This window comes from Peromyscus maniculatus, chromosome 18, assembly GCF_049852395.1.
Source record: "Peromyscus maniculatus bairdii isolate BWxNUB_F1_BW_parent chromosome 18, HU_Pman_BW_mat_3.1, whole genome shotgun sequence".
Classification (NCBI taxonomy): domain Eukaryota; kingdom Metazoa; phylum Chordata; class Mammalia; order Rodentia; family Cricetidae; genus Peromyscus; species Peromyscus maniculatus.
This window is the reverse complement of record NC_134869.1, coordinates 50697695-50716231: the sequence shown is the minus strand read 5'-3', so window position 1 is coordinate 50716231 and position 18537 is coordinate 50697695. Positions and strand designations below refer to the sequence as shown.

The 18537-nt window shown below is 42.4% G+C and overlaps 1 protein-coding gene across 13 annotated transcripts in view; it reads left to right on the top strand.

Moving 5' to 3' along the window:
- The window catches only part of Grip1 (glutamate receptor interacting protein 1), a 667949-nt gene that overhangs the window by 493251 nt on the left and 156161 nt on the right, over positions 1 to 18537 (top strand). For all 13 annotated transcript variants that reach the window (XM_076554188.1, XM_076554184.1, XM_076554182.1 and 10 more), the window contains 3 exons: positions 5969 to 6104; positions 7664 to 7809; positions 14302 to 14385. In XM_076554188.1, coding sequence (XP_076410303.1) covers positions 5969 to 6104; positions 7664 to 7809; positions 14302 to 14385 — 366 coding nt within the window. The remainder of the gene's footprint in view (positions 1 to 5968; positions 6105 to 7663; positions 7810 to 14301; positions 14386 to 18537) is intronic.

The following is an 18537-nucleotide window of genomic DNA, read 5'->3' as shown; positions in this document are numbered from 1 at the left end:
GGGTTCAGAAGCACTATGTCCATTATTCATTTGTGTTGTGTTGTGTTGTTCTGTTACCATTCATTTTTTTATTTGTTTCATATATCAAAGCACATCTAAATATGGGCCAATTTGGGGAGTCAGGCCCTGACCCCAGGTCCCTCTTTCTGAGAGCGGTCTTTGGTCATATGACATCCAGCCACAGTTCCATGACCTCTGTCGGGGAGGCATGATGGGTGGGCTTTTCCTCCTTTTCCTCAGAAACACTGAAGAACATGGTAGATCCTTAGGGAAGTTCCCTAGGAACCTCCACAAGGTCACATGTTCTGTTTCTGTACCCATACAAACTCCGTCTCGTTCCCCAAACATCACAGTGGAGCTTTTATGGATGCTGTCAACTTCCTAGTTTTAGGAAAAGTGAAACATGTTTGTGGCAGTGTGTGCTCTCTGTTGGATTGTTAGCAGGTGCACAGTAGGGCTTTTACCTGCTTTGTGTAGGTTTGTTTTGTTTTCAGTGCTGAATAAGACATAAGGGAGAGAGCAATTGAAGAAAACAGTCAATGTCAGCCTCTGGCCATCACATGCATAAACACACATGTGCACACTCACGCGCGCGCGCACACACACACACACACAAGCTATATGTGCATTGTCACACGTGTTACTTTTGTAAAAATATATGTTACTAGATTTTCATATTGTTCATGAGAATTTTTTCAGCATCATTCTGCTCGCCTCCATCATGGCTGTTCCTTTTCTCCAAATCTTTTATATCTTAAAGATTGAATTATAAACCCAAAGAAAAATAGCGAACAGCTAGATGACAGGGCGCCAGTGAGACTCATGTTGGGTGTGTTGAAGAAGCAGGGGCACAGATGTAAACCTGTCATTTCTTTTCTTTTTTTTTTTTCCTTTCTCTTTTGGAATGATAATTAAATATGGTGATTAGGAAAACCTCAAATCTGGAACCTTCTCTTCCTTGCCAGCTAGGCGTCATCTGTTTCCTGGGCTGCTGATAATTTGAACGCAATGTATTTGCTGCGAGGTCTTCTTCCTTTTGTGGAAGGGTATTTGCAATTTAAATCACAAAGGAAAGAAATTGCTGGTACATATTGACTTGCCCAAGTCCCCCTGTTTTACAGCAGTGTGTGTTCGGTAAGCTTTGATATATAAGGGAACTCATGCAAATGAAGGCATCTGTCTGCATTCCTCTCTGCCATTGCATCATTATGCAAACATTAAACACCAAAAAGGACGTGAAGTGATAGATGGTCTGAGTAGAGCTTGTAGGTTAGCAGGAAGCAAATTCCAGAAGCAGGTCCCGCCCTCTCCCAGACCTCCCCTTCTCTCCCACTCCCTTTGGAAACACCCATCACAGACGGAATCAGTTCCTTTGATACTAAAGGTACTTATTGGCAGTTAATATCCTTGTGATTCAGCACGTTTTCTTCCAAGAATATCCTACCTTTGCTTCTGGTTGCCTAATTTATATTCCTTCTTTAGTCTGGGCTGCTGCTCAGCTAATCCTAATCAATAAATCGAGCAGATTGGTTCGGGAGGCAAAGCTCGGAAACAGTCCTTGCATTTGGAAATTCACACACCTTTCCTTTACCTTGTTTCCGGAATGATTTCCTCTGTCTGCCTGGCCACACCCCACACTGCTGCTCTGCCTCTGTGCCTAGTCTGGGCCTCTTGAGGATAATGGCCTCAACATTTTCCATCTTTCCAATTGTGTTGTTTGGCTCGTTGTGAGCATTCAATGACTTACTGAATTAATGACTGTACAAATTACTTAATTAACTGGGACATAAATGCTTTCTTTCTTGGTATTAAAACTAGCTCTTAGGAAAAAGCAAAATATTTTTAAATGAGGGGCTAATTGACTATTACCAGCTTTTAAAGTTCCCAGATAAATGGATTTAAATTCTGAAGAAAAAAAAATCAGTGATAATGATTGAGTTTTTCATGATTTGTGAGATCTGCCACGAAACCTGGGAAGGACCTGGCACCTAGTTTCCTTGTAGAGACAAACCTACATGTCTGCACCCATGACCACCACGTCATCGGAATCCTTCTCGTACGGTGTGTGCATCCTTGGAGACCCAAGCAGGAATAAACTTCAGTGAATTGAAACTTCTCACATGACAGGCAGACATGACCACTTAAAAACTCCATGTGTCCTTTTGTCGCAGAACATACAAATTAAGTTCCTGTTGACCAGGAAGCCTCGTCTCTCTGACTAGCTTTCCTAGTCCTGGTAGGTGCTATGCAGGGCTGTTGGGAGAAAGGATCCACCAAATGTTTTACCCATTTGTGAACCCTGTGAACTACAATAATGACCAGCATGGCAATATGGAGTGATATTTTATTTGTGCTGAAATGTGATTTTATTTGTATGTTAATAAACAAAGTTTGCCTGGTGATCAGAGGTCACATAACGAAGTCACAAAGCGAGCCATAAACAGAAGTAAGGCAATGGTAGCCCATGCCCTTAATCCGATCACACATGGCAGGCAGAGTCTCTGTGTGGTCAAGGATGCAGCCAAGTGTGGTGACACACAACTTTAACCCCAGTACCAACCATAGAGAGCTGGAGGTCTGTGTAAACAGGCAGTGACGAAGAAGTGATGTGGCTTCCAAAAAAATGTGAGTTGACAGAAACAGCCAGCTGCCTGGATAGTCACCGGAGCTACCCTCACTACCTAGTTGTAGTGGTGCACTCTGGTAGGATTTACTAAAGGAGGCAGAGGCAGGAGGATCCCGAGTTTGAGGCCAGCCTAGGAGGCTTGCTGAGGAGAAGCTGTGGCTGGGGCCAATTTTCAAACAGTGACAATAGGACTATGGAGGTGGTGGCTCTCACGATTTCCCTGATCTCTAAGGCTTTCACCCCTATAACTGGCCGTGTTTTTTTATTTAATAAGACCCTTTAGAAATTCGTCTACAGCAATATATGCCCCTGGGTGTAGTCATGTCAGGAATTGTATGGGATAACCAAGCACTTTCTGATTGGGGTGAAGGCCTGCTCCCCAGGAGGAAATACATGCTTAATCCTGAAGATCTGGCCAAGAACCCACAGCTGGGGGGCTCACAGGCCCAAGGGGTCAACCTACTACTGTTATTCTGTCAGGTGGACATAGTACCCAACCACTCTCTAAATTTATACCTCTATACCCATAGATCCACGCAGCTCCCAGACCTGATCAGAGAAGTCTCTTTATGCAGCAGAAACTGACAACCAGTCAAAGTGACTGTGAAATAATTGGCCACAAATTGGACATTGATATCTCACACACACACACACACACACACACACACACACACACACACACACCTCAGAGACTATTGCAGCAGAAAGAGCAGAAAAAAGTGAAAGAGCCACAAATTATGGAGGACTAGAGTGAAACAGTGTCTTCTAGACATCACAAGACTGTAGTGATATTGTGTTCCCCAAAATATTGTGCACCCTAGTAAACTTATCTGGGATCAGAGAACAGAGCAGCCACTAGATACAGAGGCCAGAAAATGGTGGCACACACACCTTTAATCTTAGCATTCCAAAGGCAGAGATCCGTTTGGATCTCTGTGAGTTCAAAGCCACACTGGAAACAGCCAGGCGTGGTAACAAGAGCCTTTAATCCCAGGAAGTGATGGCAGGAAGCAGAAAGGTATATAAAGCATGAGGCCCAGGAACTAGAGCTGGTTAAGCTTTTAGGCTTTTGAGCAGCAGTTCAGCTGAGATCCATTTGGATGAGGACTCTGAGGCTTCCAGCCTGAGGAAACAGGATCAGCTGAGGAACTGGCGAGGTGAGGAAGCTGTGGCTTGTTCTGCTTCTCTGATCTTCCAGTATTCACCCCAATACCTGGCTCCAGGTTTGTTTTTATGAATAAGACCTTTTAAGATTCATGCTGCACAAGACTGCTACTCATGAACTCCCAACAGCTTCAGGTGCCTGTGTAAGACCTACACAAGACCAAGCCAGTCAACATTCTAGCATGAGAAAGGGAAAGGGCCACGATCTCCCTACCCCAAACCGAGGTGCTATGGACAGTTGATGGCGGCTTGAGAAGATGAGTCAGTTTTCCTTAAGGGTGTGTCCCATGGCTGGTTAACTATGGTCCAGGGGATGACCCGACCCTTGAGTATCTGGGCAGCACAAAGTGAACTTGGTGGGTTATTTGAGAAAAGAAATGTCGAATGCCAAATGCCGAATGCCATTTATTGAAAGAGGGAAGAAACCTTAAATACAGGCTTACAACACAAATGGAGGATCCCCGGAGGGCAGAAGTTGGCTACCAATGGTCTACATTCAAGACCCAATGTTCTACATTCTTGCATCTAAGTTGTTTACACCAAAATACAGGATACAGGAACAAAGGACCTCCGGTAAGCTCTCCGGTGATCCTTAGGTGATAAGGAGACCAGCAGGGAATCTGAATAGGGAGGACATCTGGTCAAGGTCAGCAAGCAAGGCAGCAGTCACTCACAGTCGGGGGGGGGGGGGGGGGGGGGGGGCCGCCAGGGCCCACGGAGCCCACATTTTGGTCTTTAGCTGATCTTTCACATGGAATGTTATGGATGACGTCAACATCAGTATAGACTCACAGCTTCTCCCCTGGACTCTGCTTTAAAGAACAATGTACAACACAGCCTCCTGAGGCTGCCATAGAAAAGATGACTTCCCGAGTGACATGCTGGGGCATTACAGTCATAGGGCCAAGCAATGACTGGGATGAAATTCTCTATGTCACAGAGGAAATCAGCACCCTTGTACCTCTTGTATTCTTTCATCAGGAGTCTGTCTGTACACTAGACCTCATGAGATACTATTTCTTCCCTTAACATTTTTTTTCATATATTGGTGGAATAATATACCAGCAAGAGTTTAGATACTTGTATGATAAACAGTCAGAGATTTTTGAAATTATAATTATTATGCATAATTAAGGGGGAAAGAATACAAATAATCTTTTTTAAAAAAGGCTGTTCTTACATTTTAATGTATGTTTGGTGTTCTAGATGTGCGTGACCCCTAAAATTTCTAACCTGATTGAACACAAATTAGGAAACCATATAGTTCCCCATCCACATCCAGAAAGTACCCGTGTAACAGAAGAAAATAACATGGTGGGAACCTCTGACTCAGAGTTTATCATAGTTAGCCTCCATATAGTAAATGTTGACCTCTCTCTCTCTCTCTCTCTCTCTCTCTCTCTCTCTCTCTCTCTCTCTCTCTCTCTCTCTCTGTTTGAAAATAGATTCTTCACTCATGCATTACATCTCAACTGAAAAGAAGTATATTCTTAAAGTTATCTTACCTTCTACCTTGGCTAAAATCAAAAGATTTGATTTCCTGATCAGCGTGTAGATGTTATTCCCACAAAATCTGTGAGCTTTAGAAATTGCATTCCCTCAATAGTGGAAGTTTTATGGCAGTTATCCCCAAATCCTGAGGAGCAACATTAACATAATCTTCATGAAATGATAGACACTGCCACTTGAACCATGGTACCTTGATTTTTAAAGACGAAATAGTGTTGATAATATTTCTCCAACCTGTAGAGAACACTCTTCAGGTAGTTGGCTTTCTAATCTGAGATGTCTGATAAGCAGCGAGTTGGCCGCCATGTTTAATGCATTTGTATGATGATTTAAAATTCTAGCCTGATAAACTTGTGTTGTAGTTTGAATTATAACAATAGAAAACAAAGTCTCTAGTGAATGGAGAAAGTGTGGGGAGAACACTTTCATTGGTACCTAAGAGGATTGATATTACTTATTGTGGAACCAGAGTGGACCAGCCCACTGGTGCCGGGTCAACCACTTCTCCTGAAATGCCTTTCTCAGTGCCATCTGTGCCCCCAACATCTTGTGACACTGCAGTTACCATGAAAAAGGGGAAATGCAGGGGTCGGGCCACTGAACCGTGCAGCCGGCATGGCATCCCTGGTTCTCTTCTCCTTTAACAGGCTGAACGCTTGTCTTTTACAGAAGAGTTCAAGGGCTCCACTGTGGTGGAGCTGATGAAGAAGGAGGGCACCACGCTCGGGTTGACGGTATCAGGAGGAATCGACAAGGATGGCAGGCCAAGAGTGTCCAACCTGCGGCAGGGAGGAATTGCTGCCAGGTAACTGCCTCACGGCGTCACGGGGAAAAAGGAACAAGGGTATAATTAATTCAAAAAATTAGAGTTTATCAGAAAAGGTCACTGATAGATAAATGACAGCTGCTGTCTGCCAGGCAGCGCCTCCCCGCAGAAGCACAGCGGGCATGCTTCAGAATCCACTCCCCGGCTCTGCCAGCGGCTTGGCTGGGCTGCGCTGAAGCCACTGGGGACTTTGGTGACTCCTTAGGAGCAGCCCAGCTCCTGCAGGTTTATTTTGACAGGACTGCTTAAGGTCTGACTGTGCCTCTGGATGGCAAATGGTTTGCAGCAGGAAAGTGACACTCGGATCTACTAAATGTGGAGCCGATGACCCGTAAGATGTGAAATGTCTAGAGAGGAAGAGACTCAGGCCGAACTCCAGGTCTCCGGGGAAAGTGTTTACTTTTCCACCAAGGAGGCTTTTCTTTCTCACCAGGACATAAGAGGTTTCCTAGAGGAAACAGAACAGGAAGCTTGCTTTGTCCGTGTGTCCAGTGACATACACATTGGCTCCCGCCATTGGTCTCGCTGCCTGTTCTTAGTTTCAAAATCTGTCTGGTAGATAAAGCCCAGAGCAGCAGGGGTTCTGTGGCCGTGAGGGAAGGTGGGATTGATGCTGCAATTCAAGTCTTTCTCTGTCATTTCTTCTTCCTCAATATTTTTTTTTTTTTTTTTTTTTTTGGTTTTTCTGAGACAGGGTTTCTCTGTTTAGCTTTGTGCCTTTCCTGGAGCTCACTTGGTAGCCCAGGCTGGCCTCGAACTCACAGAGATCTGCCTGGCTCCCGAGTGCTGGGATTAAAGGCGTGCGCCACCAACGCCCGGCTCAATATTTTTTTAACCAGTGCTGATTAGGAATAGACAACAGGTTTTTTTGTTTTGTTTTGTTTTGTTTTGTTTTTTAAAGCAAGCAATAAGAAACAAAATATGCTGACTATTTCCTTGGCTCTGACTCTGGTCCCACTCCCAATAAGACATTAAAAGCCCTGAAATGTCCAAAAGGCAGGCAACAATATTAAGAGGGAAGAAGAAGGAAAGATTTGCAGTATCTAGAGTCAGGGTCCATCCCTAGAGAAGCAGTGCTAGGGGACAAGTCACTGATGTTTTTTTCTTTATTAAGAAATTTTCTGCTCACTCTACATACCACCCACAGATCCTCCCTCCTCCCTCCTCCCATCTCCTAGCCCTCCCTCCCAAGCCACCCCATAGCCCCACATCCCCCAAATCAGGGTCCCTGGTTCGAACTGTTTGGGCAACTAATGTTTTTAAGGTTTTGTTTTCTGATGTTTTAGAAATAAAAGAGGTAAAAGGTTTGAGGAACGATCAGAGACACACCCAAGGCGGAAGTCCCAATGGGGCGAGTAGGGTAGCCCCCCCACATCCCACCCATTCTCAGCCAAGCTCCTTCTTTTAGGGTCCAGTCACGGCCTAGGGAGCGGGGTGTTTATTATGTTGACCTGTTAAGTTAGATGAGGGAAAGTCAAAAAAGTTAGAGAGTGGCCTGTGGGAAGGATGTGCCCACCACAGTGACATTGCTTTTGCAGAAGTGACCAGCTGGATGTGGGCGACTACATCAAAGCCGTGAACGGAATCAACCTGGCCAAATTCCGCCACGACGAGATCATCAGCTTGCTGAAAAATGTCGGGGAAAGAGTGGTCCTGGAGGTGGAGTATGAGCTCCCACCAGTCTGTAAGTAAAAACAACACCCCACCCCACCCCACCCTACCCCGCCCCCGGACGGCTGCCTGCCATGGCTTCCCACCCCGGCTGCCTCCTCTTTTTCTCTTGGCCATCCATTAAAGTGATCTATGGACGTGGATACCACTTAAGCTATTTTAATAAACAGTTAACGTAATATTTTTAAAATCCATCCAAATACTATGCTTAGATTTAGGAAAAGCATGTTTACATGCTTTATATTGACTCTTCAGTGGATAAGCTCACACACACACACAAAAAAAAAAAACCCATAAAAGATGATATCATATCTAATTATTTTTAAGTAGTGATAATGGTAATAAGTGCAGCAGACAGATTTCGAGAGCTTATGAAATCTGGCTTCACTTTTACTTGCTACATGTCTTTGAGAAGGTTGCTTAAGCTTTATGCCTCAGTTTCCCCATCTGCAAAATGGAGATCAAGTGACTTGAGTTAGCATTTGTAAAGCACTTAGAACATTGCCTGGCACTCTACAAGTTTTTAATAAATAATGGATCAACCAGTTGAAACTAAAAGACAGGCATGTGTCATCCTTCTTTCCATCCTTTGAAGGTGTCAGATAAGGTGTCAAATACTCAAGTGAGTATTTGAACCCAGACTGTCTGCCTCCAGAGGCCTCTTGCTCATGTTCATGAGGCATGGCTTCTGCTGTGTGTTATGGCTGCCTGTGCTGAAGCTATGTTCTTCTGGTGTCTCATCTCCTCTGAGGAGCTGTCACCAGGGATGTGACCCTGGACAGCTCTTTGCTCTTTCTTACCCGTGAGGACTTAGATTATTATGAATAGTTGATGATAATCCATATTCAGCCATGAGCGGATGAGTCTTTACTGTGCTCCAGCCGCGACTACATATTCTGGGAATGTGGGGGACAGCCATGGAGATTGCATTCTACGAGGGTAAGGCAGTATTTAGCAAAAGCCATGATCACCATGTTCCATTCTAAGGGCCAGGGCAAATATGAGGGAAATAAATCAGAAGTAACTGGTAGGATGGGGACTGGACCACAGAGTTAAATAAGGGGTGTTGGGAACAGAAGTCGAGGTGACACAGGTCCAGAACTTGAAGGCAGTGAGGGAAACAGCTGTATGAATTTCTAAAGAAAAAGCTCCAAGGGGAAAGAGACAGTCAGCGATAAGAGCAGAAGACAAGACAATACCTGTGTATTGTTCTAGAAGCATTGAGGCCAGTGTGGCAAGAGTGGAATGAACAGGAAGAGAATTGAGAGATAAGATCAGAAATGTGAGGTGGTGTGATCTCGTGGGCCCTTGGGATGATCTTTCACTATGCTCTGAATGATTCGGGAAGCCTGGCCTCAGACAGAGGCAAAACACGATCTCACAGTTCCAGAGGCTTTCTGGTGGCTGGGCTGTAGTCAGAAGCCATGGCAGGAGATAAAGGTAGGGAGACACATTGGGAGAATACTGCAGTGATCGACATGAGAAGTGGGATCAGTGAAGGTGGGGAACAGTCAGATTCTGTATGGTTTGAATGAGGAGCCAATGGGGTTTCCTAATGGATGTGAGGCAGGCTATGAAAAAATAGAGTCGGGGTCACGCCAAGGTTTTGAGCCTGAGCAACTGGAATGATACAGTCACCATTAATGGGGCTGGACATGATTGCAGGGAGGCTGAATGCTACATTTGAGGTGTGCGTTTGTCATGTACACGCAGAAATACCAAGGAAAAAGCCAGCAATGTGGGCAAGCGATTTCAATGTAAATTGAGATTGAGGGTGATACAGAGGGTATTTGGGATTCAGGGACCCGATTAAAGCTCTCAGGCTATGTTAAGTTCTCTGAGCCATGGGATGGCCACTTGTCAATGGCTACAGTCACTGCTGGGTGTGCTCTGTAGGGATTCAGCAGTGTGATCACATACTTAGGCCATTGTTACATTCTTGGCAAATATTAGCCATTATGACTGTGACCATTATAAGGGCACCATGGTTTCTTTAACTTTCTGAAAGTCAATTTACCTTTAAATCATTATCTCAAAGCATTTCCAGGAGTTAAGAAAACCAGCTCTATAGAGACGTGGCTCTCATTTATACACTTGCCTTCCACTGGGTGTGTGTATCAGTACAACACATTCTATTCCTAAAGGAATTCCGTATAGTTTAGAGGGTCAGACCCAGAGCGGGGATTTGTCTAGTATCATGGATGATTCAGAGCTATGGACTTGGGGAGAATGGGAAGGGATGGTACAGACTGAATGGGAAGAGGACCACTCTGAGCAGAGGGTCCAGCAAGGGAATAAGAAGATACAGTGGGCTGCTCAGGCTGGACAGGATGGGACTGTCAGATCACAAAGGAAAGGCAAAGATTCCAGGATAGGAAGGCAGCCAGTGAGGCAACGGGAATCAAATGATGAGGTTCCACGGAAGATGTGGGTGTCAACAGATCCTCAAGGGCTTTTAAAACTATATTGTCAGACTGGTGTGTTTCCAGTAGCATTTGAGAAACTAAACGGAAAATAGATCCAAATAGATCCTCAGACCTATTCGCTGGGTGCTCTTACTGTTTTCCAAGAGAGAAGATACCCTTGAGCTATACAGCATCTACAGAGTTAAAGAGGAGAAAATTGGTATCCAACATGTTTAGGAGTTAAATCTGCTGAGGCTTGGTACTTAAATAGGTTTGTCTTCCCCATGCAATAAAGCTGACAGGAAGAGAGAAAAATATACTTTTAAATGCCAAAGTCTTTTTCTTGATAGAATTCAGATGGAAGAGGCCTATCCTCCAAGGATAATCTCTATCTATTTTTCTTATGTTTGGGAAATTAATAATGCCTAGGAGTTCAGCAAGGTTGAAGGCATTAACAAGCCTCTCCTGTCCTTAGCTCGGAACACTAAAACTAAACAGGCCATTGCATCTACCCGAAGCCCACCCAAGCTAGGGTCTCTCTGTCCCCCCACACCGAGAACCACACACCCAGTTCACAGTGCTCTGAGCCTCCACCAACTCAAGGGCTCAGAGAAAGCTGGGTATGTCTGTCTGTGATCTGAGAGATTAAAAAAGGTAATAATAAAGTCTGACCTTGGGCAATCCATTTATCTTTCCCAAGATTCAGTTTCTCTATGGAAAGGAAGTACTTGGCCTCTCTGTGTTCCATACTTCATTTTAACTTGAAAATTATGTACTGCTTTCAGAACTACTTGGGGAGAATATGAGCAAAGTGTATCCTAGGTATTTATGCATGAAACATTGATCCAAAAAGTGCCTTCCCCGCTCTCGGTTCACATAACCCCAATGGAATTTTGAAATGCTAAGTAATTCTCAGCCATTTTCAGTTGACACTTAACATTTTATCATCAGCTTAAATAATGAGAAAGAATGTGATTTGGGGACATTCTATTTACTTAAATAGTGTTTCCATTTAAACCTTGGAGCGACAGAGTTTCCCTGCTTAATAATTAAAAAGAGAAATCTGCCAGGTCTTTTTAGCTCCTGTTAAATCACCAGCTGAGTGAGACCAGCTGTCTAACAGAAGGAATCCTTTCTCCACTCCAATAGATATGTGAATGATATCACTGTGTGGCCATCTCTGTTCTGACCCTGTGCTCATCACGGTGGGAGTAGCGAAGACGGAAGGATATTGAAAGATTCCCTCCACGTAGTTCACTCTGGAGTTGAGTCTATAGGAGCACTGCTCTATAGAGCTCTCCCTGTGGCCCAGGAAAAGAAGACAGGCCAGCCCATTTGGGCACATTTCTAGCCTCTGCTAGTATCCCATAGCCTCACAGGGGCAAAGCAAGACACATGCACAAGGCAACACAATGTTCTTCTGTCAAGGTGGTGAGGATGGAGGAGGAATGGGGTGTTTCACTTGGAGAAATCTCATCAACCTTAGTTAAACAGCTTTCCGGAAACTCATGCATATTCACAAATAGAAACATGGAGCCACAGTACAACTAAAATACTGAGGAGACCTTTTACCTAGCCCTTTAACCCTTTGGCTAAGCCTCTTCATTACCATCTCTGCAGAATAATGAGTAACAGTTACATGGTCAACACAAGGAAACTGATACTGGGTGTGAAAATTAAATCGACAAGGGCCAGCAGTGTGAATAAAAACTATAAAGCTCCAATATGTTTTGTTAATTATATTAAAACGTTGCCAACGATAACATCATTTCCATCATTGTAAATGGTGTAAAGTGGGGTGTGAATGATCTGAAGCTGTGAGTGATCCCAAAGTCTTCATACAGACTGAATTCGACTATAAGGATTTTGTGGTCAGCTACAGAAAGCAAAAACAAAATGAAAATTCCAGTACTTCACATTCCCAGAACAGACATCCAGCCAGCAAGCACAGGTGGCCCAGAGCTGGGATTTGGTTGTGCATAATTGAGAGATGATTTAATGATTAAATGAAATAATATTTGCAAAACCATTTTTTGCTGAGTTCTGGGCACACAGTAGATGCTCATCAGGTATTTCTCACCACGTCTTTGCCTTCCTCACACCCATAAAATGAAAATATCGTGTTCAAAACTAGTATCTTCAAGTGGCTTGTTGGGTCATAGAGATAAGAAGTCCTTTAGTTCAAGTCCAATTTTGTTCCTCATTTAATTAAAACTACTCCTCAATTTTTTCATCTGTTTGTATGTACTGTTGCTAGTTGATTAGAATAAACTGAAATTCTCCTGATAGCAAGGAGATGGCATTCACTTAAATCAGCCATATAGCAAAACCTTTGTTTAGCTTTGCATTTGTGCTGCTTGTCAGCATATCCAGGTTTCCCCCCTACTTTATGCCCAGCCTGGTAGTTGGCAGATCAGCTGTACCAGCCTGATTCTATGAGTTTAAATGCATACCTTTTTATTACTGTTCCTACAGGATCCCTTTGAGGGTTTAGTGCTTCCGATTGTTAAAAATAACTACAATTAATGCTTAATTGAAACCACTAGCTAGTTGTACAAATGGTGAGATGAGGTTGATTTTTAGTGGTTCTTTAAAACTATGTGCAGATGCTCCTTGACTTTGGATGGAGTTATGTCTTGAGAAACCCATCTAGAGTTGAAACCATTGTGAAGTAACAATACTTTTAGCAAGCCTAACTGACCGAACATCTCAGCCTGACCCACATGAAATGTGCTCATGCCACTTAAATGTGCCTAGTTTTCAGTAAAAGCATTAGCGCAGGCTGATTTTATAATTAAGTGCCAAATAGCTCATGTTGTTTGTTGAATACTGCACAGAGAGTGAGAATAAAGTTATACTGTGAGTGCATTTCACACCACAGTAAAGCCAACATGTTGTAACTCAAGCATCATAAGTCATAGGTTTAGTATTAGTAGCTTTATGTAAGAAACATACTAAGATCTAGTAACAGTATAAAATGTGTTATTGGTAATAACTATGGCTATAGACGTCATTATATGTTTTTTGACATAGGTTCTCACTATGTAGCCCAGACTGTCCTTTAAATCACTCTGTAGCCCAGGCTAGCCTTGAACTTGCAATTCTCCTGCCTCAACCTCCCCAGTGCTGTGATTACAAGCATGCTCCACCATTCCCAGCTTCCCATGTACAACGTTATAAAGGATCAGAAGCCAACTACTTCTGCACAGTACACAAATTCTTCTTGGTTCGCCAACAAAATCATCCCTGCCCTCGTCATGTTAAAATACTAATTTGTGGAATTTTTTTTTCATGTAGCAATAGTATATTATACAATCAGAATCACCCACTATTTTCCTAAGGCAGTTTCACAGAATATTTTAGTGACTTATGCCTTTACATGACGGATGCTCGCATGTGTGATATAATGTAATTAGAGACCGCAACTTGGCGGTGCAATTTCATTTGGTGAAATGAAAGCAATAAGAGGCAAAGAACAGAACACAGTGAGAACAGGCAAATTTAAGCACATCTCTGTCGTCACAGTTTGAATGTCCTTAGGATTTTTTTTTTTAGCTCTCCATGTTTCATTTGGGCCGCTGGCATCTTCTTCAAACAGCTGTCCACGTGTTAGAACATCTATTTGCATCAACAATCTATTGATTGTAATCCAAGAGGAATGAGTTTTCTTCATATTCCAGCTTCAAGACGAAAAATGATTGCAGAAATTATTTCCTAAGCTTTGCAATAGTCATATTGCTTTTGTTTTTCACAAAGGGAAACGTTTCTATTTATTGAAGATTGCCTTGCTTGCTATGGAGAGTTTAAGCAACATAAATCTCACCCCCTGTCTAGGATTTGTCTCTACAGAAGGAAGGAACTAACTCTGACCTTGTTTCTATATGGAACAACATGGGTCATTTATATGGATAACTACTCACAGTCTCTGTATGGCATTACAATTCTTTTTTCTCAGACTTTGTTGGTACTATGACTTTTTTATTCAAAATAAATTATTTGCCACAGAACTTGCAAGCCTATTACGTCACATTGAAAAGGTTATCATAGAAATGTTATTACAACCTTAAACTTACGCTTTACCATCTCGTTCCCATACGCAGCTGTACAAGGGCCGAGTGTTATGTTCCGAACAGTGGAGGTCACTTTGCACAAGGAAGGCAACACCTTCGGTTTTGTCATACGAGGTAGGTGGTGGTTACCAACGACGGGCCTTCCGAGACTCCTAGAGAACTTCTTGGTGAGATACTAGAAGGCACCTTGAAAAGCTGACCTTTCCATGAGTTAAAAATATACCACTAAGCAAATAAGACTGTGACAAAGAATCAACAGATTCCAAATGATCAACTTTGGTTTTAGCCCAGTAATACAGAACAAGTAGCTACTTTTCGTAGACCTGGCCAGTTCCCTCTGATCCTACTGACGTAGCGCTTTCCAGTGTTCCTTTGTTCTTGTATCTGGTCTGTATTACTGAATCAAAAATATTGATAGGTGTGGCTTAATTTAATACCTAAGGATAAGGCAACTTGGTTTAAATTACTTTCTTTTGGAATACATTTTATTATTGCAGCTTTCTAAAAATGGACCAAAGATAATCTAATCCTTGGGGTACCCATGTGTATCAATTCAACCTATCTCATTATGGGATGGCATTGATACTGAAGAGTTCAAGTGACTCCATTAATTCTGAACTATGACTCGTGTTTTTATGACTTTGTTTTTCTTATTAGTGGTTTCACCCCTGAAAGACTATTGCAACATTAGCAGCTCTTAATCCATAGTGTGATAATGAGATTCAATAATTACGTATGCATCAGGAAATTTTAACACTACCAATTTGGGGGGTGGGGGGATTTTCCCTGCTGTTGTTTCCTATAACAATGTACTTTCTAAGACTTCTGTCCAAATGATTGATAAAGTATTAATTAATATTAACAAGCATCTTAGCATATCTATATGCATTAAACACTAAAACAGTGATGTTGACTTGGACAAGCTTTTCTTTAAGTGGAGCTCTGGATGTTTAATTCTACTCTGGGCCAGCCATTGAGCAAACCAATCCCTCAATGAAACATTTACTAAGTACATACCTTCATGTCAGCATAGCAATAAGTGCTGTGGCATCGTAAGACAATGACCCTACCTCAAGGCATTAATGTCAATGAATTGAAGACACAAGCTGACAACTTCCACTAAGTGAGTAAAACAGAAGATAAACTAGGAGTTTATTATATGGCTTATCTTGCTGGTTATGATGGTTTTCTGGTTATAAAACTTTTCTGGCCAAACCCTCTTCTTAAGAGTTATGATAGGTTCCAAGGCCTGGTTACTAATCAGAACCATTCTTAAATTTTTTATAAAAATAGACAAGATATAGTAGAAACTCTCCCAATAAGGTATTTAGGCTGAAGGATGGTGTATGCAAATCTTCTTCCCTTAAAGCCATAAGGGAAATGCTTTTGAAACACGGGCAAAAATTCCTAATTATTGAATAAGTGCAACAAAGATTCCTTTTGCTATACACATTCATCCCTAGTTACTGTAAGATTAACAAATAACAAGTCAAATAGCTAATGAAAGACCTGCGCCAACAACAATTTATCATTACAAAATAAAATGGATAGATGCAACTGAATTCCACATGTAATATTACCAAAATATCCTTCAAACAGTTTTCGGGAATTTCAAAAGTTTATGTGTGTACTTGCACAGGAGATAGACCAGAGGCTAAAATGCTAGCTGATATATGGGTAGCACTTCATACAGGAAAGGATGAGTGGCCCATGAAGTCAGTGTTCTTTTCTTGAATTTGTGTGATTATAGGGGCTCTTCTGATTTTAAAGTCTTTGTAGTAATGAACCGGGTTTAGCCGATGACTGCCACATTTGTACAGACTTTAGAATTTTTCTTGATACACTGGTTAAACATAAAAATTTGCAGTTCGCCGGGCGGTGGTGGCACACGCCTTTAATCCCAGCACTCCGGAGGCAGAGCCAGGTGGATCTCTGTGAGTTCGAGGCCAGCCTGGTCTCCAAAGTGAGTTCCAGGAAAGGCGCAAAGCTACACAGAGAAACCCTGTCTCGAAAAACAAACAAAACAAAACAAAAAAAAAACCCAACAAAAACAAAACAAAAAAAAAAAACCCTTCCTTTTGGGGGCTGGAGAGATGGCTCAGAGGTTAAGAGCACTGACTGCTCTTCCAGAGGTCCTGAGTTCAATTCCCAGCAACCACATGATGGCTCACAACCATCCGTAATGAGATCTGGTACCCTCTTCTGGCCTGCAGACTTACAGCAGGCAGGCAGAACACTGTATACATTAATAAATAAATAAATCTTTAAAAAAAAAATTTGCAGTTTTACATAATTTTACATTTTAAAAATCATCTTGAAGCCCATCTCTAGAGAGCTTATCTGATCAATAGGTAGCCACAACCCACCCACTAAGGGTCATTGGCTAATCAGAATGAGACAGTGTGATGGGTACAATATTAGCACATCTAATATTTTTGACAGCTGCAATTTTAGCTAAATTTGGGTCAGATAAATAGATAAAGTAGATAAGTCAGGATGGAGGTGGGCACTGCAGACAGAACATTGCCATTCAATGCTAGAGAATTTATTCTTCACCTCTTCTGATGAAAATGTGAACTTTGTTAGCAGAGGGATGAAATTCGTTTCTAACAAGAAAAAAAAAAACCTTGGTTCCTGAGAATAGTCTTCCTGTAGAACAAAGGGTGATGCCTCCATGTGAACTTTAGAGAATTCATCCTTGGGACCAAAGGACATTCTCTGAGTCAGCAAGATGGCTCACCTGGTAAAGATGCTTGCCAACCAGCCTGCTGACCTCAGTTGGATCCTGGGAGCCCACATGTAGAAAGAAAGAAATGACTCCTGCAAGTTATCCTCTGACCTCCACATACATCTACAAACTAAAATAATTTAAAATGTTAGAAACAACTGAAAGAACAAAATTTATTTTTAAAGAGCACCGGGTTGCCAAGCTGGCACAGTACACTGGCCAAGGACATTTAGCCATTCCCATGGTTAAAGCTGGACAGAGTCCTGCTCAGTCTAATACACATGCACGATATTCACATTTGGTCTCTATGGTGGTACTGGCATTGGCTTTGTTTTCTGGAGCTAAATATTGAACCTGGGGTCTCATGCATGCTCAGCTCCTCTGCCGTGAGCTCCAATTCCAGCCCAGGCACTAACATTTTTTAAAAGCATCTCTGATGATGCTGATGTGTGTTCATTATAACCAGTGAACATCACTCATCTGAGGTGCCTGTTTTGCGTTACAAGTCCAAACTTCCTAGAACCTAAATAATGCCTTATTTAGTGCATTATTTCATTAATGATAAAATGTCAACTATCGAGAATTTTAGAACTCAATTAGCATGCCTTCCGTGTTTTGGATTTAAATTTGGATCTGAGAAAATTATGGGAAGGTTTCTTGCTGGCTTCAGCATGCACCCTTTTCCAAATCAGTTCCCTCATAGAAGAGCAAATGTACCTCTTAGGAATACCTTACAAAAGCAGATGCTTCTTAACCTTTCTCTTGAGCTGGATTCCTTTCATTTGCCTCCCCTTGTGCAAAGCTTGGGAAACAACAGTCTGTTACATGACACACTCATTGCAGAAGAGCCGGTGATGGCCTTCATATTTATCAGATACTGGCAAACTGGAGACTGCTCCTGTGATTTCCCAGGATGACAACAGGAAAGGAACTCAGGTCGCAGAAAGAATAAAAAGTAGGAAATGCTAAGCATTAAATAGAGGAGTCTAGTAGGGGGAGAACTACCATTTTCAGCTTTGGGAAAACTTGTTTGCAGGAGAGAGAGAGAGAGAGAGAGAGAGAGAGAGAGAGAGAGAGAGAGAGAGAGAGAGAGAGAGAGAGAGAGAAAGAGAGAGAGAATACTCCAGCCAATGTATGACTGGAAAGATGTCAGCTGACTATTAAATGAAAGATGTCAGCTGACCATTAGGAAAAAATGTTGTATACTCTCTCCTGTCCAGATGTGGGGTGAGCTGCCTCAGACCTAGTGAGTGGTCCATCACTGGTGGCCCCAAGCACATGCTGGGGAGCACAGATGAAGGAAATTGTACAAATTAGTTCTGGGTCAAAAAGAAAACTTCCCAGGGATTATCTTCCATCTGAAGCTTTACATTCTAGTAAACTACAAACGCCTCTAGAGAAATTTCTCTTGTGCAAAATTTGAATTCCCATTGCAAGTCTTCCCCGGTAGTTTAAACACTATACTTTTGATAGGGGCCATTTAAGCCACTTTGTTGTATTCTAGGCAGGATCATAGTCTATAACCCAGGCAATCCCAG